The sequence below is a fragment of the Pelmatolapia mariae genome, linkage group LG12 (genome assembly GCF_036321145.2).
Source record: "Pelmatolapia mariae isolate MD_Pm_ZW linkage group LG12, Pm_UMD_F_2, whole genome shotgun sequence".
In the NCBI taxonomy this organism is placed as follows: Eukaryota; Metazoa; Chordata; class Actinopteri; order Cichliformes; family Cichlidae; genus Pelmatolapia; species Pelmatolapia mariae.
This window is the reverse complement of record NC_086237.1, coordinates 34,491,475-34,513,421: the sequence shown is the minus strand read 5'-3', so window position 1 is coordinate 34,513,421 and position 21,947 is coordinate 34,491,475. Positions and strand designations below refer to the sequence as shown.

General features: G+C 39.3%; 1 protein-coding gene across 3 annotated transcripts in view; it reads right to left on the bottom strand.

Annotated features, from left to right (window-relative positions):
- The window catches only part of col27a1b (collagen, type XXVII, alpha 1b), a 67,070-nt gene that overhangs the window by 5,017 nt on the left and 40,106 nt on the right, over positions 1 to 21,947 (bottom strand). For 2 of the 3 annotated variants that reach the window (XM_063489663.1, XM_063489664.1), the window contains 30 exons: positions 21,803 to 21,856; positions 21,540 to 21,593; positions 20,221 to 20,274; positions 16,742 to 16,795; positions 16,257 to 16,301; positions 13,536 to 13,580; positions 13,306 to 13,359; positions 12,614 to 12,667; positions 12,475 to 12,528; positions 10,465 to 10,518; positions 10,217 to 10,270; positions 7,083 to 7,190; positions 6,932 to 6,985; positions 6,568 to 6,675; positions 6,437 to 6,490; positions 5,841 to 5,894; positions 4,810 to 4,866; positions 4,667 to 4,720; positions 4,508 to 4,561; positions 4,344 to 4,397; positions 4,150 to 4,203; positions 3,961 to 4,068; positions 3,777 to 3,884; positions 2,877 to 2,984; positions 2,720 to 2,773; positions 1,218 to 1,280; positions 1,001 to 1,054; positions 863 to 898; positions 342 to 359; positions 170 to 205 (listed from right to left, as the gene is read on the bottom strand). In XM_063489663.1, coding sequence (XP_063345733.1) covers positions 170 to 205; positions 342 to 359; positions 863 to 898; positions 1,001 to 1,054; positions 1,218 to 1,280; positions 2,720 to 2,773; positions 2,877 to 2,984; positions 3,777 to 3,884; positions 3,961 to 4,068; positions 4,150 to 4,203; positions 4,344 to 4,397; positions 4,508 to 4,561; positions 4,667 to 4,720; positions 4,810 to 4,866; positions 5,841 to 5,894; positions 6,437 to 6,490; positions 6,568 to 6,675; positions 6,932 to 6,985; positions 7,083 to 7,190; positions 10,217 to 10,270; positions 10,465 to 10,518; positions 12,475 to 12,528; positions 12,614 to 12,667; positions 13,306 to 13,359; positions 13,536 to 13,580; positions 16,257 to 16,301; positions 16,742 to 16,795; positions 20,221 to 20,274; positions 21,540 to 21,593; positions 21,803 to 21,856 — 1,812 coding nt within the window. Of the gene's footprint in view, positions 1 to 169; positions 206 to 341; positions 360 to 862; positions 899 to 989; positions 1,055 to 1,217; positions 1,281 to 2,719; positions 2,774 to 2,876; positions 2,985 to 3,776; positions 3,885 to 3,960; positions 4,069 to 4,149; positions 4,204 to 4,343; positions 4,398 to 4,507; positions 4,562 to 4,666; positions 4,721 to 4,809; positions 4,867 to 5,840; positions 5,895 to 6,436; positions 6,491 to 6,567; positions 6,676 to 6,931; positions 6,986 to 7,082; positions 7,191 to 10,216; positions 10,271 to 10,464; positions 10,519 to 12,474; positions 12,529 to 12,613; positions 12,668 to 13,305; positions 13,360 to 13,535; positions 13,581 to 16,256; positions 16,302 to 16,741; positions 16,796 to 20,220; positions 20,275 to 21,539; positions 21,594 to 21,802; positions 21,857 to 21,947 lie in introns of all 3 variants that reach the window. The other variant, XM_063489665.1, reaches the window with a different exon arrangement.

Genomic DNA, 21,947 nt, shown 5'->3' with positions numbered 1-21,947 from the left:
GAGATCAATTAATTTATTTATATTTTCTGGAAAATACAAAAGTCATCCATTTCAACTAAACATAATTTTCCCTGGCATTTCCCCCCATACGCATTAAACATCGAAATCAACCCCAGATTGTCTGAAACAGAAATCTGCCTTTTTAAAATGTAGAAAAAGAAGAACTCACGGTTGGTCCAGGTGGTCCACGAGGACCAGGAGATCCCTAAAAAGTTCCATTCACACATTAGGCTTCAAAATATTTATAACTTGGCTTTTATAAAAAGAGATTAAGGTCATTTATTTCTTTTCATGCTTCGAAAAAAATAATGTAAAAGCTACAGAGGTGATTAATTACTCACTCTAGGTCCCTGCATCCCCTGTTAGAGAGATGAAAGCAATACAATCAATATAAGTGCAGAGACGACATTATATTATCTTGTACAGTGTAATGGCATCTTAGTGCTACCAATTCAACAGACAGTCTTTATCTGCTGTATTTTGAATTGCCCTCTTGCTTCTTTGCAAGCCTACACTCAGAAATCTTATTTCCACACAGCAAATCCTATTTCCACACGGCAAACCCATACATGAATGTTGTTGGCGTTTTAAGAGTGAGGTTGTGAATTATGCCTGTGTATGAGCGCTCAACAAACCTCTTAAAAAGCTTGAGAGGAGCAAGCAGCCAACATTTATCACCCTGACAGGATTTCCACAGCAGCTAAGTGTCACTGTGAGTGTAACAACAAACAGTGGAACACAATAGGAAATGAAAAGTCCTGAGGGCAAAGGAGGCTGAGCGGTGTGCTGTCTCCATACTAAGTATCCTATTCTGTGCTCACAGTAAAGACAGAAAAGGATTCATCAAAACAGCGCCACGCACCGTCTCCCCTCGAATTCCTTTGTCACCCTGGGGTCCCTGATGGAGAGAAACAAGACAAAGGATCACTCCATCATTGCCAAAAAACCAGGGAGAAGTCACATAAAGCTTGGCACATGGGATGACATACGAGGTACATACAGGATGACCGCTGGGGCCAATGATGCCAACGGGGCCCAAAGCACCCTCCATACCCTGGAAAGCAGAAGCATGTAAGTGACTGAGGACGGATGATGTAGCATCTGATGAAGCGGTACTTAATTTTCATGCCAAGTGTGCAGTTTGTGAGAGTTCAGTGCACAGACATTGGCTGAAATACTGCACTGAGTTGCCAAACTACCGTTAATCTTCATCTTACCATCAAACCACGTGGTCCTTTTGGTCCCTGTATCCCTGCTGGGCCAGTGTCTCCTGGAGGTCCCTAGAAACAAGCACAAGAAATAAAGACAATAGTATTTGTATTTCTTTGTCTAAACCAAACATGTTATTTAAAGTAGTGAGAACACATCCAAAGCTGTGTGCTACATGTGAGAAACTGGATGATGGGAAACCCTGATTCTCATGATATTGTCTGATGTTAATATGTTTAAACAGCTATATGCCAGTTTTAAACTGTCCTCCTCCATCACCATTAAAGCTGCTGAAGAAATGTCTCTAGCTGCAATTCATTAAGAAGCAGGTCTAAGATTGTGTCTGTGTCAAAGCCCCATGTGCATTAAATTTATACATCTACTATTATAATAGTCATTTTATAATATTAATACAGTAAAATAGTACTTTACTGCACTATACATATCAGCAAATTATTTTATCAAACAAAGAAAACTATTTTTTAATATCCCATTTAAAAAGTTGCTTTAGAAATTTTGTGTGGATTTACCTTAGATTGTGTAAAAAGTAACTTAGCTTCAAGGTGTTAGCATCTCTCTTTTTGCAGAGGTAAGAGTACAAACAAAAACTACATCAATTAGGCAGCTTTTTAAATTAATAAACAGTTATTCTTCAAGTATGTAAGTTGTTAAAAATTACTTTTTTAAACGAGCAGTCTGGAATCTAAAGCTAAGCGGTTTACAAGCACAGAACACAGCAGCGCAGAATATTCTTATAAATCTAAAGTTTGGTTTCACAAACATGGAGGTGCTGTCACAGATGTGCTATTTCAAACATTTATCCAACAGGTGAACAGCACATGCGCTGACAGTTTTACTTTTAAATATGTATATAAAAAAGAAGTAAATGGTTTGAAGCACAGTGTTTTACAGAAGCCCTGACCATAAAAAGTGCCATTACAAAAACACTACATTTTATACTTATTATAGTTATCAATATTGTTGACATCACAAACGTAACATCACTCCAGAACTTGTCATGCTTTAACTATTCTTGCCCATTTCTTCTGAGTAAGAACGACCATTATAAACTCTACCGAGCACCGGCACAAAGCTCATGCGCTCGACACTCTTGTTCAACTCCCCACTGCAGGAAAATATCCAACATCACTCTCAGGGTTTTAAATTAAAGACTCAGACTCCAATAAAGCCTATTCTGTTTCTTCAGCTTGTAATGATATATACTTCAGCAGTGCTGTAAGTAAAACTTATGGTGTAGCAGATGTCATCCTGAGGCATGTTACAGTAATACCAAACAGCTTTCATGTCTAATATTTCCAAAAATCATATAATATTATGCAGCTCTCGACAACTTAAGACTTTTAGACTTTAAAAAAGTTTTTCAGCCTTAAGGTGACTTAAACCCACAAATTACTTTAATAAGCCTATTCTAAAGGTTAAAAACTTTATTCAGTCTAAAAATGTTGGCCTGAGGTCATCACTTCTAAATGGAGAATGTGTAGAAGCTTACCTTTGGTCCAAAGAGACCAAACACCCCCGGAAATCCTTGTTCGCCAGTATCTCCCTAATAAAAAAGAAGGAAGAAAAGTATGGATATTATTGCCTAGCAAAAGAATGCTGTCCTATAAAGGAATTTGAGTTGTAAGAAAAAAAGAATCAGCCCTCACTGGTTGCCCTTTAACTCCCTGATCTCCTTGTTTTCCTGGTAATCCCATCCCGCCAATGGATCCTCTCTTCCCTGCTGGACCAATTTGTCCTGGGAGCCCCTTCTCGCCCTATAGAAGAAATGCAATCACATGAGAATCGTTTTTACATCCATGCCATAACCTCTGTATAGATACTTTAACAAAAATACAGAAGTCACTATAGTTCAGCGAGCACCTACTTCATGTTTTCTGTGATAAGGCACTGCTAATTGCATTTAGTGTGGTCCCTAATCATGTAGCAAGTATCAGTAGCAAAACTTAACCTAAAATACAGTTGTGCTGGCCTGTTGCTTTCTCGTTTGGGTGTCCCTTAAATCGGTTTAGATTTAGATGCAGAAGAACCAAGCTACAGTTCATCAAAACTTGGCATGTTTATGTTTAGATCATCACATATAACAAAATTAGAATGCAACTTGATGCCCTGAGTGGGGCAGCAAGGTGAAAACTGTCCAATGCTGCAGATCTCATAAATACAGCCTCTCTGTTTGTCTTGCATATTTGCATCTTATATAATATTTTCAAGGACATGCAAACAAAAACTGTGGCAATTCATTGATACTTTCCAACACAAACTTCCAGACATTATTGCAATGGATAGTAGGTCTTCTGAGAAACAGTATAAAGACTTTATGCAGCATTCAGCCTTTGAAATTACATAAGGCTCCACATATAAAGGCAGCATTATGTTGCTGAGGGAGGCATTTATAGCAGATTAAAAGCTTTCTGGCAATTACGAGTAATATCAGCAACAATTTTGCCTGCACTGCAGTCTATAAAGATTCTTATGCTGTAAGTTAACATGTTCCTTGTGAATATGATCAAAGCCAGGCAAGCTGTCAACCATCATTTCATCATCATCACCTTTGGACCAAAGGATCCTTGATTTCCAGGAAGCCCTGTTACACCCTTTTCACCCTGCTGCCCAGGTTTTCCAGGAAAGCCCACGTTTCCATCTTCTCCTTGCTCCCCCTAAATACAGGAGGCAATTAATGAGCAATATTTTCTTTTCATTCAATGAAACAGGCACCACTGACAGTGTCTTCACCTTAACGCCTTTACTTCCATCTATGCCAGGCTGGCCATCCATACCAGGTGGACCCTCAAGTCCCTCCCTCCCAACAACCCCACGTGGACCAGTAGAACCCTCGGGACCCTTGGACGATCAGAAAACTTTATGTTAATGTTTAAGTTAAGGTTTCATTATATAAGCAGACAAGGAGTTTGTCCAACTCACTGGTGGCCCTTTGGTACCAGATACACCTCTTGCCCCTGATTTTCCTTTCTGACCCTGAAACACAAAGAATTCATGTCAAGGTTCAGACACGGGTACATAAAAGAAAATACAGTAATAATAATATCCCAGTAACATTGGAAGAGGTGATTAAGTTACTCCTAAATGTAAAATCTTGGAACTATTTATGTCCTTACTTGGTCACCTTTGGATCCTTTCAGTCCTGGTTGTCCCTTTGGTCCAGGTTTCCCCTGAAATGATTATTAGTGTTTGATTTAATGATCGCAGTTTTTTTTATGGACAATTTTACACAATATTCATACAACTGAGTTTTACAGTTTACAAGAAAAAGTATGCTTACAGGAAGGCCAGGGGCACCAGGTTCCCCTCTTGCTCCATCAAAACCTATTTGACCCTGAAAATGTTTATTTTCTTCATTTCAATACTGATTTTAACCCCGTTTACACCAAAAATAATGTAAAAAAGAGGAGCATATCACTTTTTTTTAAACTTTACTTACAGTCTGTCCAGGGTCACCTGGTTCTCCTCTCTCCCCTCTGTCTCCAGGACGACCCTGGATTAAGATTGGAAAACATAATAAACAATCAGGAAGAGCACACAGAGAACCAGCACTTGAAAAACTGCTAAATCTCGGAAACTCACTCTGTCACCTTCAGGACCTGGGAGACCTTCTAATTTGCTGTCATCTCCCTGTTCACCCTAATTGAGCAACATAGAGAAAAAAAACAACCGCAATCAGTAGATTTTCCCTTAAATCCAGCGGTCTTTGCAAAATCAATGCATGCTTTGTTTGAAACACATGGCTTGCTCTCTTTCTATGAATGGCAAATCATTACATGCACTATTACCCACAATGATTCCATTTTACATAAATGGAGCCAATATTTGTTCCAGGGTCTTTATGAGATTCATTAAACAATAGCCACAGATATGTGTATAATTTTAATAGGTATGTGCTGTGCATGTATCAAATGAAATAAATAATTGAAGAGCCCAGAAAGGAAAATAAAAAGCTGAAGTATAATTAGGGCTGAGCAGGGGCCAAGTAAATGAACGAAAATGTACTGTAGCAAAAATGATAAAAACAGAACTGTGACAGATCTGTATTTATCTGCAGTATTTTTTATTGACGGTCATAAATTTTGCAATCATCCATGTGATTGGATGATATTGATTTAATTAGAGCACAAGCATAGCCATCATATCTAGGATATTGGCAAAGGGAAAATGACAAATATCCACATCCAGATGGCTTCTGCCAAGGGACGAAAAAAATTGCAAATTAGCATCTCACTAAAACTGTGGTGCAGTGAGTTACATTCTATGCTGCTCCTGTCAAATAAACACAAATTATGTGGCTAATCTCGCCAAAATCATGTGCAGAAGAGTCCAGGTGCTTGGCTAATTATATACACTTGATACACTGAGTTAATTGGGTGTGTCCTAGTTCATATCACTGATCAAATTAGAGATGACTTTGGGGATATTGCAAGGACAACAAGATAGACACAGGAAGCACTAATTAGAGACACAACTGAAGTTCAAGTGTATCCCAAAAAAACATTCCTGACCATGCACTCAAAGACAATGTGCTACATACATTGTTAGGAAGAGCTCATTAGACACAAAGAGCAACTGCCTATTCGAGGCAGTAAATAAGAATGGGAATGTACCTTTTCACCTTTTGGCCCAGGTGGTCCCAGTGGGCCTGGTGGTCCAACGTGACCCTATGACAAGAAAATACGATTATGACCCAACCTCATTTCAGAAAAGCAAGCTCTGAGCTTAAGCTTCACAGTGTGACATGTTTGTAAGATAGAAGAAGATCAGAAAAAACAATCTGACTGCATCCAACAGTGTCACTGGCCTTTACTTCAATATAGTTTTCAGTTTTGTGAAACAGCGGCACTGAGAGCGCATACAGTGATATAATAATAAACTTGAATGAAAATGTTTATTTTGCGACTCGATAAGATTAATCCCCAGGTTAATGATATTATTCCGTCTTATATGCAATAATAGTGTTGCATTTTACTGTTATATTTTTTATAGATCGTCATCTCATATATTCTCTGACTGAAGTAGGTGGCACTCATAGGGATCGTTTTGTACGCAAGAATCATCGCAATGACCCATGAAAAAACAACCCTTTTTATGTGAGTCTGTACAGAGCCTGAAGATGAAAACCTGGCTGTTTGAATATTCCCCTCGGGTCTCTCATTTTTCATAACACCCCACAATTAGATGCTTGAATTAAACAAAGGCTTACCTGGTAACCTGATATGCCCGGGTCTCCTTGTTGGCCCATTCTCCCTGGAGCACCCTAGGGATATATATATATTTAGCCCATATATACAAACACACTAATTAAGTCTTTTAGTCCTACTGTAAAGAATTTACCACTGGTCCGATAGTTCCTCTTGCTCCCTTCTGCCCAACAAATCCTAGCTCTCCCGGCACACCGGCTGGCCCAGTCTCACCCAGATAACCTTGTTGACCTTTGCTCCCCTGGAGAAAGGCCATCAATGAGCAGCTATTCACTGAGCATACAAATAGTTGTGCAGTTAGTTTGTCAAAATCAAACATCTAATGCTAAAACACTACTTGACAAGCACCTTCAGTGTTGTGCTTATTGAGGTTACAGACCTTTCTGTTTGTTTACTACTACAGCAGAGAACGTTTTAACTCCCAGTGCAAGAGAGTAAATTGACAGACATCCAAGATTGAAAGGTGTATTTAGCTTCAAGCAAGTGAACTGACAAACCTTTTCTCCTGGCCTTCCTCTTTCCCCAATTTTGCCAGGTTTACCCTCCTGACCCTGATAACAGAAAATCAAACAGGGTTCTAGTGGACCAAAAGAGCTGTCTTTTTATTGGAACTGAATGAAATTTGGACCTGGTTGCCGAAACACTCACCCTCACCCCCACCAGCCCAGGAGGCCCAGGGGGTCCTTCCTTTCCTTTCAGGCCAAATTCACCCCTGTCTCCTGTGGTGCCCTCAGGACCAGCATCCCCCTTTTCACCCTGGGAAGAGTGGAACGAGTCAAATAAAAAGAAGAAAATCATGATCTAACAGTTGAGTGAGAATAAACTGGATTACTGTAACAATAATTACAAACATCCATAGCTTCATATATTTGAACAAAGTATCATTATTTATATCCAATAAAGTATTTTACAAGCCCAGAATAAATATGTTACAGTGTTTTATTAGCCATTAATGATACTGCCCACTGAGAGGCCTGCACAACAGCGGATGGAGATGCCTGCTGGTAGTGTAAGGAGTTAATATCTACCAGCCTGAGGAGTTTGATTCCGAGGAGAGCTTCAGGTTATACATAAAATCTTGACTGGTATTCAGCATTTCTGTACAGTAACAGACGTCTAAGCGCAGAAAAGGCAAGCGGTACAGCTAACTGTATATAAAAGTCTTACTCCAGCACTCTGAGCTAGCTGCAGTTTCCAAGCTTGTAAACAGAGCTACAGCCGTTAAGCCAGGATGACACAAAAGCATGACTAATTTATTAGACCAAACAGGCAGTGTACTGGAAATATTTCAGAGATTTAAAAAAAAGATTTAAAAAGTGTCATTTTGACTTGACATGTTCTTTAAGGTGTTTGTGCTCCCAGAGTATCAAGTATCATAAGAAAGTAGGACAAAGTTTGGCTGTAAATATGATGTTACATCATCAGAAATTATCATGAGGACAGATTTGTTTCACTGACAATTTCTTGGCCGTCTAACTTTTTACAGCCGAAATGTCGTCTTCTAAGAAAGTCTACCCGTCTTGCTGTCTGACAGTACTTTTTAGGAAAAGGCATAGTGGAGCTTTTTCATGTAAAGTAACGAGAAATAAAACAGACTATCCCAAATGAGTATCACATTAGAATGCAAGACTGAACTGAAGATTCCCAAGAAACGCACTTAGACCTTAGAGAACACGGCATATTATTATTATGCCATTATTAACAGAGGAAAACGAGAACAACTTCAGTTTTTTTTCCAGCACTGTAGTCAGGCTGACAGTTCTGTCAGGTTTTATGGTCCTTTGTGGTTCAGTAACAGAGCAAAAATAAAATGCAACCTCCTTGTGACTAGAAAAAAAGACTGAGACAAATTGGTAAAGGTTTGCATTTAATTATTGTCTATAAATGTAGACACAGTTCCAACTTTGCAATCAATCTGAGGCAGCCTGCAACAATGACTGCAACTCAGTGCATGCATGTCATGTTGTTTGCATGACTTAACTGGTTCTATTCTGGTTCTATTTCTATATAAAATCAAGGATGCAGAGCATCTATGTCATCGTTTTGCAGCAACTGTGTTGCGCTCACTGTATTCTTGGAGGCTTTTTTTTTCAAATCTATGAGGTTCTGGCTGTGCTCTGAATGTAAGTAATTAAGCTAACTGTGAGTAGTCACAGATCTGGTCCCTGCCTTCAAAGCAACCATTTCAAAGGCAACACGATCATGGTCACTATAATCTTAGCTGTGCCACGATCTTCAACCACTGTTTTCCCCAGAGTGGCTGCATTAGTGCTAACTAGCACTGACATCATGAAGTTCTTTAAAAATAAAATTAGAACAATTCAAAAAATGTTCTTCATCTAAAACATCAACACATGTTTAAAACTCCAACCCCCACTACCCCTTACCCTTAATTAACACTTTGTTATTAAGTCATCAGTCAACATTTATTAGCAGGGAATGAAGAGTGATCTTCATTACTCCTGATCTAGCCCTTTTACTTTAGGTTCCAGGACATTTTAGAATCAATTTTAAGATTATTTAAATTACTTACAGAGTATGGTCTGACTCCCCAATATATTGCTCCCCCGTTTATCACAGGACAACGATGTTCATATTCTAAGATGTAATTGTGAACTAATGCTGACTAATGGTGAAACAACAATCAGAGGCTGTGATCGTTATTTTTAATCTAAATGCAGGCTGTTTAGTATTTCCGTTATCTGTTACAGGATTTTTATGTGTAAGTCATGCAGCCCATGATCCATCACAATTCACAGGTTACTGCCCGTACAGTGTGACCCGAACCTTGAGAACGATTTTGGGTGAAGACACATTCAGTAATCATTGTCCGTAAGTTTGATTAGTTTCTAATTGGTAGTTTGGTACTTTAGACAAATGAGCTAATAACACTATAATACAGGAGAAGCATTTATTTGGCAAAGTCAGGGACATTTTGCCACCTTCTCAAACAGAATACTGGCTGGTAGCTCTGACGAGACAAGACTGTAAGACATTTCAGTGAAAACAAATATATTGGGGTCCATACCATGTCAAAGTATCGTAATTACATAGTTTGGTAAACATTGTTTCTAAAAGTTTAATCTTGTGATTTTCAGCTGATGGTTTACATAATATTTCTGCAATAAACCACTACAATGCACCGATTTTCACTCCCCTTTCATTCCTCAAACAACAGCAAAAGCTGCTAATCTCTTCTGGTAGCTGCACTGTGGCCAGAAACCTCTCAAAGTAGTTTACTCTGCTGAACAGAAGAAAAAGTCCTGTACAGCATGAAGCTGAAAAGAATCTCAGGTTGATTCTTCTAATCCTCAGTGTTCTCAGCTCACATTTTAGCACGTTGACAGAGCAAAAAGCGCTTTGTGGGTCCATCAGCCGTACTTCCAACATTTTGGCTTTGCTGAATAGGCACACTTTTTATGCTTTTCCTCTTTTTTCTGTCAAACTATCTGCCAGACAGCAGAGCTCCTAAAATAGCTTACTATCTGTTTTCACTGAGCATCAACACAATGTACTCCAACTGTACAAAGGCCAATATCTCACAAACAATACTTGACTTGTTCTAATTACAGTAAGCTGCTACCGTAAACAGGAAAGTTTGCAGAGTTCACTGACAGCTTCAGGATCAAATTAATCAGCGTCGAAGTTAATAACAATTATTTAACTACTAGCTGAAGACTTGATAAATGTTTTTATAATCATTCTGGCACTCATGACTGTACAATTAAAAACAGTTAATACACATCTCTTTTTTTACATTTTTAAAGTATTTTAAAACTTGCCTTGGCACCATCAGGTCCACTTGGCCCAGCCTCCGCATCAATGCCTGGCTCACCCTGACAGACAAATCACAAAAACATTATAGTTGTATTTCTTCCTGATGACAAAGACAGTAATGAAATGGAAGCAAAAACAGATGTAATTGCACGCTCAAACATTTAGCACTTTGTGTCGATTTTGGTGCAGACTAAATAAATCCAGTACATCATAATCATTAAGACATCACAGAAAGAAAACTTGGGAAACTCACTCTCTCGCCAATCAAGCCTTGTTCACCGATGCTACCAGGTAAACCAATGTCACCCTGTTAAACAGTGAAGCGTGACCGTTAAGCTACCGTTGATGTGTTAAATGTCTAACATGCAATCTTTGATATCAACAGGACAAATTTAATCAGTGCCACCTGCTATGAAGGGTACTATGATGTAAATCATGGGAGTAAAAACTGACGTTTTACAAAAGCTTAACTAACTAATAGCTTAACTTAATCTGCCAGCACAAAACTACTACTCACTACTTTTTGTGCTGAAAGGTAGTGAAATTATTAACAATGGCAAGACAGCAACCTGAGTGGATAAAAAGCATACAGGAACACAACAGTCACATATATACAAAAAGCAGTTCATACAGCTTTGGAATTAATGTTACTTTTTTAAAACTTGAACTTTGAGCAATTACACTGTATTCACAGGTCTATACCTATCTCGGTAGATAAGTCCAAATCCAGTAGGTTATTCCTGTGCATCAACATTAAACCCACTGACGGGTCAAGGGAGTAACACTTATCCCATTACAGTGCAATATTGTAATGAAAAACCTTGAGTCTCGGATTTCATGTGGAGTTTAGTCTGACAGATACCTCTCAAATAAAAATTGTTGTAGACCTTCTGAACTCATATGTTGTGTGGAAAAACATTTGTCATAGAAGCACTGCAGGGTCAAATAATCTCAGCTATATATATCCATAGCATCATAGACTGACCTGTAGCAGAAGTCTAAACAGACAGACACAGCCTTACCCATCATAGTTGGGTATGCCCTCAACTATGATGATGCCCTCTTAACTTGAGCATTGCACCTCAACTATATGACATATAATGTCACATGATATTTCCTTTCCAAAGTATCTACAGTGTTTTCTGGCTGTGTACAAAACTATTTTCAGAAAAATGAGACCCTGTGGAAACTGGAGAACTATTTTTTGTTATACAAGTTTTATCTTTACTACGAGTTTGAGATCTGTTTTACGTGTTTAAGAAATTGGCGTGTATAGAACAAACGCACTAAACTTGATTTAGTGTGTTTGTTGATTTTACTAAATCATCTGATTGTGGAGATTTTCTCTCCAATATTGTTGGAACTTTACAATATAAAGCAACTGTTGTTGTGAATTGGCACCGTATAACTAAAACTGAATTGATTTATTATATATAGCATCATTAAAATATTCAAAGAATGAATGGAAATCTATGCATGCAAGGGACAAGCCAGAATTGAAAGGCCTCCGAAATGAAAGGCTTCAGACTCTCAGGCGGCACAGCAATAAAAGCAGGCATGATTTTGTAGCGCAGAGCCCTGCATGCGCTCAGGAACACTTTTGAAACTTGCTGCCATTGAGCTCTGTTCATCTCTACATGTACAAATGCAAATTAAAACTATTAGGCAAAAGAATAACCATATAAACGAGATCCAGAAACACTGCTGCTGCCTCCTGGGCTTGAGCTCTCTGTGCATGGAAAAAAGACAGGAAAATCCTGTGGCCTGATTTGAAATTCTTTTTGGAAATCCTGGAAACCGCATCCTCTGGTTTAAAGAGGAGAGAGATCGTCTGACATCCCTGATGGTATTGGGGTACTTTAGCGGAAGTGATATGGACACATTCTGTACAGGTGCCATTAATGCTGATCGATACATACAGGTTTTAAAATAATAAAAATAAATAAATAAATAAAGTCTTGTACCATTGCTGTACCAACTTGCAAACTTTGTAACTTGCTAATCACTGTATTCTGATTTTCCTTACATTTTATACTTCCCATAATTTGGGGAAAATGAGTCTGAATGTATTCAGTACTGGATATTTCTGTAAAGCATTAAGGAAATAAATCACAATTTCTCAATGATCCCAGAGTAGACCTAAAACAATATTTACTGTGACCTTTCTGGAGACACAAATGACATGATTAAATCATCAAAGGCAGTTTTGATATTATAATTCAATAAAAAAAGTGTAATTCTGACAACATATCATCCTCGTCACCTTCTCTCCAAGATCACCAGGCGGTCCTCTCTCTCCGGTCTTCCCTGGTAGCCCCTGTCAGGAACAGTCACGGCTTTATTATTCTACCCAAATGTAAAAGTCAGTTGGATGTTTTACACCGACTGTGTGATCAACTTACACTCGGCCCAATCTCCCCAAGTGGCCCAATCGTTCCTGGTGGCCCTGCTGGTCCCTGCGGCAATAAAACAGGAGCGTCAATACAAAGGTTAAGAGCATTTTCTAATCTTGGACAAACCTCTGAAAGTGACATTAAAAGAGTAAAAAGAAAAGGTGAAAAGAAACAAGTAATAGGCAGAAAGTTTGGATTTGTGAAGATAAGTTAATCTTCAGCCATCACAACACAGAGCCAAAACTCCTAAAAGATGTAAAAACTGGGCTGCTGTTATAGAGACACAATGAGGCTACAATAAGGCTGCCAGGGAAGGAGGAAGGAGATGGTGTAAATCAACTTGTCTCCAACTCACTACTTTTCTGCTTGTGTTTGTGAGATTTGGGAAGCATGAGAGAAAGAGGATTAGGCTGTCTAAGGCTTTTTCAAACAGGATAGAAGTTCCTAAGTAGGCTTGAATAAAAGGGTCAAAAATGAAGAAAATCAGTCTAAATATGCAGGGGCACGAAGGGTGCATAGTAGCTGCTACAGAGCTCTGAGTTATAGTAGACAATGAGACACTGATTTATGACCGTATCTTCTAAGAAATTCTGCAACAGCTAAATTTTGCATAACTGAACCACATGGAGTGAACACCAGAGAAAAAATGTGACCAACAAAAGCAGCTATTGTTAAAGCTTCAAAAAAGTACTAAAACTCACTGGCTCTCCTGCAAGTCCTTTGGCTCCTGGAGGTCCAGAGTGGCCTTGGATACCCTGAAAATAATAGCCATTTGTTACACCCACACTCCAGGTACTCATAAATATTTTGAAATGCTATAACCCCCACGAGATAAACAGTGCAACGTACACCTATGTCTTATCCACTACTATTGCTTACAACAAATTCAACACTGACCTAAAAGAAAGCTTTGTTAGCCCCAATAACTTACTTGAAATCCTTTAGGCCCAGGTTCACCTGGCTCACCAAGTCTTCCCTGCAGACGATGACACACACAGAAAAATATGTTTTGAAATGTGAGTAGCCAGTTAGATATAATTGTGTTGTTTCCATGTGTTAAAATTAGGACAGGGCTTGGTTCTCTTTCTCTCTATCCTCGATTAGGTTTAACGTTACAGCTACGTTTTGCATTGGAATCTCTGATAGCCACGAGAACCACAACCATTTCCTGACAAACAGGAAATTATCTTGGTAAAGTTTCTATCCATCAAAGTCAAGTTTGGTAAATGGAATCTGGACCCAAATTTGTGCGAGTGCATTTTGCTTTCAGTATTTTCTTATGCCTAATAACTGCTGATGTATTTGCCAAATAACCAGGAGGTGCCAAGAGTAAGAACTGCCAAGCTTTCATGTCAAATAATTGAAGTGACAGTCATATTGAAATTTATCAATAAGTTTAAAAAAATTAACTTAATTCAGACCTGATTGTGTTCAAACCCAGACTCAAAAAAATGATCTAATGGAGCTTTAAGACTGTTACAGCCAACTGATATTAAACAGAACCTGAGATCATATCTCACCAACTGTTGTATATATTCACACCAAACCTGGCCCCTTTCTCATTTTCCTCAATTCCTTTCCTCTTATCTTAGTCTCTACCACCAGAGTGGGGGTGACTCAGTAAGAAAAAAATGCATTTCTCCCATCACAGTGGCAATGATTTTAACACGATAAGATCAAATTGTGATTTTCACCACCAAATTCAGTTCAGTGGGTAGTTCAATGAGTCGTTCAGTGGGTCTTTCATTTGGTCATTCAGTGGGTCATTCAGGGGGTCAGGGGCCAGGGTCATCACTTTTATATGTTCAAGTGCATAGTGTGGAGGATGTCATAAGGCCTTGAGGCAATCAGATGTAAAACACAATATCTATGAGTGTTTTAAGTTGTAAATCGAGGCGATTTGACCCGATCACGACAGGAAGGTTATTTATGTAACTTTTGCAGCGCTCACTGCTCAACTAATAATGGTTAATACATTACAAAAGTGTAATAAAATGAATTATTTGTTAATTTATGAATCTGCAGAACACTGCAGGGCCTGGGGCGGTCTGCTTGCCTCCACCCCGGGGGGAAAGGGTCACATCTCTTGGGTCTGGGTGCCGTTTCCCCCTCTGGGGGCGAGGGTACCTGGACCCGGGGTATAGAGTATGTTTGGGGAGTGCGATTGTGTGTACATGTGCATATATGTCTATTCCTACGTTGGATGAGTGCTGAGTGTTTGTATATGTGTGCATGAGGGTGGGAATGCATGTTTGTGTCTGTGTGTGCCTGTTTGTCTGTGTTTATATGTCAGGTCAGGTCTTAGACTCCACCTCCCTGGGAACACCCAGGCCCTCCAAAGTGTGGAGGCCTATCTCCCCTCACCACACTCCCTGCCGGTAACTGATGCACTCAGGGGTCGGTGCATTGGTGGTTCTTGGTGTCCGGGGCTGGGCGCTCAGGTATACACCAGCTCACTCCCGGTGGCTACTTGGCGGGGCCTGGTGCCTGTCGCTCGGTCAGGCCTCTTCCGGGGCAAAGGGGGCCCTCGAACCTCCGGCCTCGGGGCCTGCAGCTCGGTTCACTCTGGCACAGCTGGCTGCCGGCAGAGCCGGCGGGCGCGCCAGTGCAGCCCCCTCTGGCTTCTGCTCCGTGGCTACTGGGTGACCCCTCGTCTGGGGATCTCCTCAGCCCTTCCCAGGAGGGTGGCACGGATGCCCCTCCGGTGGTACTCCTTGGGCTCTCGCACTCTGGGGTCCCTGGATGTCTGGAGCCTGGATCTCCTCCATGCCTGCTTCATGCCCTGGGGGACGGGGCTATGGCCCTCCACACCCTCTAGCAGACCGTTACATGGGGAAACCTTCTGTATACAAGCGCGCTGATCCACACAGGTGTGCACATGGGTGTTCACTGTTCGTAGACATAAACTACACCTTTCTTAGCTGCTACTTCAAAGCACATTGTGCGCTGTCTGTGCTGCACAACAACATTCAATATTTAGTATTTATTGCTGTTTACACTTAGCTAGATTAACATGATGGTGTTGTGTTTAGTATGTTGCTTTGTTTTTTTTTTGCTTGTTTTCTATTCTTTTTCTCTCAACAGGTGATCCAGGAGATTTTTTTTTTCTCTTTGTCTTTGTAAGTGCCCTTTCTCACTGTCCCTCTTCCCTTCTGTTTTTCTTTTCCTTCCTCTCTTTCTTTCTCCCTTTCCTATCCCCCAATCATGTCTGTCTCATCTGTAACTACTGAAAATAAAATAAATAATAACAACAAAAGTTGATCAAATGGACCAATACGGCAATGCCATGATGATCCATTTGGCAAAATAAATCCATTTGGTATCCTTGTTGGTCTTCAGACAACAATTCTGACGGCTAAAGAACCAAATGGGACAGACAAAAAAAAAAAAAAAAAAAAAAAAAAAAAAAAAAAAAAGAACACTGTGAACCAGCTGAGGACATTACAGCTGGAGTAGCACCATGCTTCCATCACAGTGGAACCAAAACTGATGATCATGATATACATGCAACATTAAATACTGAACTTCTACAGTATCAACAGTGCCCGTTTATCTGAAATGCTATTTCTGAGAAAGCTGGAAGGCTACATGATCAAATGCAACCAGGATTCGTGCTAATGCAAAAAATTACTGTTAGAAGAAATTTTGTCACCATGTCTCCAGGGAGGCCCAATTTTCCTCGTGGGCCATCAGGGCCCTGCAAAGAAAAAAAACCCATCGGTTAACTGAGCTTTTTCAAATCCCCCAGAGTTTAAGTGTTTCTCACTGACAAGCACTACCAGCACCATCAATATTTTAATGCTCTTTGATTTAAGATTCAGTTGTTAAATTTGTTTTTTAACAAGAGTGCCCTCTAAAGATTCTTCAGATGCTAAAAACAGTTAATAACCACAGTCTTCAGAACAAAGTCTCTTGTAAAAATTCTCATGATTTGTCGTTTTCTCTGCAGAAATTTGAGCCATTTGTTTTTCATGGAGCACGTTTGATGTGCGTAATCAGGAAACTTAATGACAAACATTCCTCAAAGGCAGCTGCAGAATAATATTAGCAGCAATAAATCCCTACACGTTAACTGAACATCACACTCTGCGTATCTTTTAACTAGCATCACCTTTGATTTTTTGACCATGTGCTCACCTTTATTCCCGTAGATCCTTTCTCCCCCACTGGGCCATCTGGACCTCTTGGACCCTATGCAAAGAAATAAAAGCTGAGGAATAGTTTGAGAAACACTGGCCTTTAACAGAACTAAAGGGGATGTTGTTTAACAAATAAAGTTAATGATTTTGGGCAATTAATCTCCATTTTTGTCATTCCCATTTAGCAGAGCCTGGGAGGCAGTGCTTCTGGTTTGATTGCATACTATGGTTTAGCCCACACTGGAGAGACATCATCAAAGATTGTGGCTATTTAGCAAATAGTTGGCATCTGGCTATTAGCTCCGCACAGTGCCCACACTGTGAACACTTTGTCCTCATTTTTCCAAGACTGTGCACAGCAGTGCTGCCTTCACACTAAAGTCATTTTGAAGAAGCCTTGGGAAAGGCTAAAATCCTTTAGCTGATTCATACTTGCTTTTAAAATGAACAAAACTGTTTAGTCAACACTTAAGAACTGATTCTGCGTGATTCTAGTTCTTTTTCCCTTTCTAAGTATCTTAAATAATGCAAACAGACAGAGTAGAATATATACAGAGCACTAATTAAATCCTATTTCCATTAAGCTGTCAGAATGAAATTATGCTTTCTGTTGTTTAGAAACTCAGCAGTATTAGGAGTGAGAAACCTTTTGAGGTAGTAACTGTGTGCAGCCTGTGTTCAAAACTTGTGTTAAACAGGTTGTAAAATATACATTTAATTTAATAAGAAACTGAAATTGAGATTAATAGATTCACTCAAAAAGTCTGTTTCCTTAAATATAATGTTTTGTCTGATAATGAGAATATTTACACGTCAGTAGGATCATTTTAACTGTTTCCTGTTTAAATAATTTTTTTTAATCACGTCTCACTTTCTTGATGCATAATAGGAGAGTAATTGATCATAATTCAAGATACTCTGACTTGTCTCCAACAAATCTTTAAACAGATTCATACAATTTCATTAGATTTCTAATCTAACTTCACTTGCAATAATTTTTTTTCACTTATTTAGCACAAAAGACAAGCTTGATTATGTTATTTATTCAGACTGAACATCTAAAGTGCAAACATTTAGCATCCATCCATCCTTCCACTGATAATCAGTTTTCACATCCTTTTAACTGGGACAGGAACATTAGTTTGAAGTTCACTCGCACTCAGTCTTTCTTTATTTCTTAAAAAAAAGAAAAAAGAAAATAAATGGTGCAGTCAAATCACTAGAAAGAAAATTACTTTAATGAATAACCTGCAAATACCTAAAATGCCTAATGTGACGACTGAAAATTTAGTTATATTTATAGTAATTAGGCAGGATAAAAGCATTGAGCTCTGTGACCCTGTAGAAGTACAACATAACAAGAGCAAACAAAAACGTATAAAAGTCCTATTTATTACAGTCATGTAAAAAAGGAAGTTTTCACTGCACTCTTTCAGAGCCCTATGAAACACTAAGTACACCTTTACTGCTTCCATAGGTATTAAGAAGGAAAGTATCAGCCAGGTGCTGCAAATCACCCTTCACTAACTGATCAGCAAGTGACCACATGTTGACATAATGCCACAATATTCCCAGGAGTGGACATTTCAGCAAACTCAAATCCGATTCAGACTGTCTAATTCTTATAGAAATTGCAAAAAAAAAACCCTACATATCAAACTGAACAGTCCTCAGTCAGCACAACAAAAGTTAAAGTTCACGACAGTACCAATACATAAAGATAGAATTTTGGCTTATTTGGAAGAGCTGCCAAGAGAAAGCCTCTTCGCTATAAAAAGAACATGGATCTGAACAATCCGCAAGACCTTTGGAACAACATACTTTGGTCAGACAAGACCTTGTGGGAGATGTTTGGTCATAATGCCAGCGTCACGTTTGGTGAAAGTCAAATACAACGTGTCAACATCTCATACGAATTATCGAGAATGGTGGTGGAAGGGTGATGGCTTGGACTTTTTTTATAGTCACAGGACCAGGAAACTTTTCAGACCATAAACGCTTCCGTACCAAAAGTCCCTCAAAAACTGACAGTCTGATAAAATAATATAGAAAAAGACTACTTCAATTTACTGCTGCTAAAAGCTTTTCTACAAGCTACTGAATCATGACATAAACTTAGTCATATGCAGGTTTTCACAGGATGCTGCAGGCTTGTGAAAACTTTAATGTTTGTATGTGTGTAGGTACTTGAAACACTGGATAAAAATGATTTCTATAACAGACACAAATGTATAGTAGTCATATATGGATATATTTTGCATGTGAGATGAATAATTAGGGACAAATTAAGTCTTTCCAACAAGTGGGTGGGTACATGAGATACCTGGAAAAAACAAAACAAAAAAAAATACTGGCAGCGACCCGTGGTAGCCCTCAGCCTCCTATGTATGCACCTAAGCTATCGGTTTCAAAGTTATTTCAAAGTTAGCCAAGTTATTCACATATACAGGATTTTCAGAAACTTTGACCCCTTGACCCCAACCAAGAGGTCAAGGTCACAGATTCAAACTATGATACACCTATGGTATTCATTTAAAACTCCTACACCGCTTCATTCGCGAGTTATCATAGTCAAAGGTTTTTCAGCAAGCTTGACCTCTGACCCTTGATCTTGAGGTTGAGGTCACTGAGATTCAAACTCAACTGAGATTTTTAGTAGCTACGCCTTTGGTATCAAATTCAAAATCCTGCATTGCCTTTTTCTCAAGTTACTGCATTCACAAACTTGGGTGTCCACATCACCCGCCCGCCATGCCCACCTGGGTGACATCTATACCCCATTAGCCTTTAACGGCTGAGGGGTAAAAATGGGGCTAAAATGACATATTAGATCAATTATTTATTTTGTCCAAAATTTTGCACTCTTCCATTAAAGTCTATAACTCCTTAATTCTATTATGCAAAGCTGGAAAAAAATGAAGCACCAGTGACAGATTTAAACCTGCAGATGCAGCAAGATTCTGAGATAAGCTGCTACGTCTTCTATATAGAAAGATATACAGTACTTTGGTTTATGGAGGCTCACTGAGGTTATCTTCTAAAATGATCTGTGGTTTTGCATTATAGAAAAGTACTTTAAGAGATGTCATTATGTCTGGATCTTTTAGAGACAATTAGAGCTACTGTAATGTTACACAGTTCATCTTCTCATTATTTTGGAAAAAAAAGAACAAAAAACTATTGTTACTGCAACTGGGGATGTAAAATTACAATTACAATAAATCAGGGCTTTAAGCAGTCACAGTAATGGCAGAGGCTGAGTAAGACTGTAGATGTGTAAGCTAGCATTTCAACAGATATAGCGACATTAGTGTTTAGCAGCCATGGTGCCTTTTAGCAGGTTACTGGACATGGATCATGATGCTAATTTCATTTGCTGGGTGCAAACATAATTATGGTGTATTATTTATTAACAGACAGTAATTAAGAGTCACATAATGGAGATATCATCGTTTACTATAGCTTCCATTTGCTTACCCTCCTGCCTTTGGGTCCTCTGATACCAACAGATCCCCGGGAACCTGGAGGCCCCTGCATGTGTATGAAAAAATATTCTTTGAGTTTGAAAGTGGAGACTTAGCTGCAACTACCTCACTTTTTTTTGATATGTTGTCAACCATCAAAGGCTGCTAAAAAAAACACAACACCATATAATCATATTGAACTATTAGTCTGTGACTTTTTTTCTGCTCCCTTTCTATCACATTGATGTCAAACTGAACCGAAAAGCACATTCTCACACTTAACCACACACAACGCCACGTACATCTCTTCTAATCTCTGTATCAACTCTGTGTCGTCTTGTTTTGTAGTTTGTCCCAAAGTGTCCAGAAGCATTTTGTCTTTTTGAAAATCAATCTATAAAAAAATAGCGCAAAAAAAGAATAAGAGGCAGAAACTTTAGCTGCCCTTTGGGGTTGCATCGGGAAGGGCATCCGGTGTAAAACTGCCAAATCAAACATGTGGAAATACCTTCTGTGGCAACCCTTTGTGACACGGCAGCAGCCGAAAGTAGCCACTACAGGAGGTAGAGTCTTCAGCTATTGCGCCTCTTTCCTGTGGAACCAGCTCCGAGTTTGGAATCTACATTTAAAATTCTGCTTAAGAACTTTATTTTCAATAAAGCTTATAATTAGTGCTAGATCAGGTCACTCTAAACCATCTTGTGAAGATGCTATCAGATCAGGCTGTTGGGGGACCTTCCATAATGCACTGAGCATTTTTTTCTCCACTCCCCTCTTTTTACTCTTGATGCATTTGCATGCCACTGCTGTATGAAACTAGCTTTTGTCTGCTCTCTCCTGTAATTTGTGTTTAGGCCTATACTCTCTATTTTGATCTTCACTTTCTCCTTACCCCCCAAACGGTTGCAGTACAGTACTGTACCTCCCTGAGCCTGGTTCTACCAGAGATGTCTTCCTGTTGTACGGGAGTTTTTCCTTCCCACTGTTGCCAGGCGCTTATTCATATAAGATCGCCTGATCGTTGGAGTTCTCTCTCTCTAATATTGTAAGGTTTGTTTTTTCATCTTCTAGGAAATCTCAGTTTATAAATAAAACTAAATTGAAAGTATCTCTACAGAAGCAAGAGAAATGCAACATAGCACCAGTGTAGTTGGGTGCGGTGAGAAGTGCAATCTGAGACTGCATACAGGCACCGTTTTTAAAGATTAGATAAGGTCTGTTAGTGTAGATGGCACAATAGGTTAGTATAGCCACACCATACACATGCACACACACCAAGACAGTTTACCTTCTGTACAGCTATGATACAGATAGTAATAATGGTAAACTTACTGGAATCCCTTGCAGTCCAGGTGGCCCCATCTCACCAGGTATTCCAGGGTGACCCTGATGAAACAATGTTACTTGAATGATATCTATACAATCTTTCAAAGAAAGCATAAATAAGTCCTCAGATGTGACAAAACCTTGGTGGCCATATATTACCTATTTATTAGATAGTTATTGCATGACAAATCAAATCTGTTATCACACCCCAATCCTTTACAACATGATGCCCCCTGGTATGAGAGATGGGGTCCAGACTTACTCCTTACCATCGGCCCCTGTTCACCTGGTGGCCCAGGGACGCCCGTGTTCCCTCGATCACCCTGAAGTACCAAAAGCCACAATTAGGGAAACACAAGTAGGACTGCAACTGATCCAACAGTCAAATATATGTCAAAACATTTAATTACACCC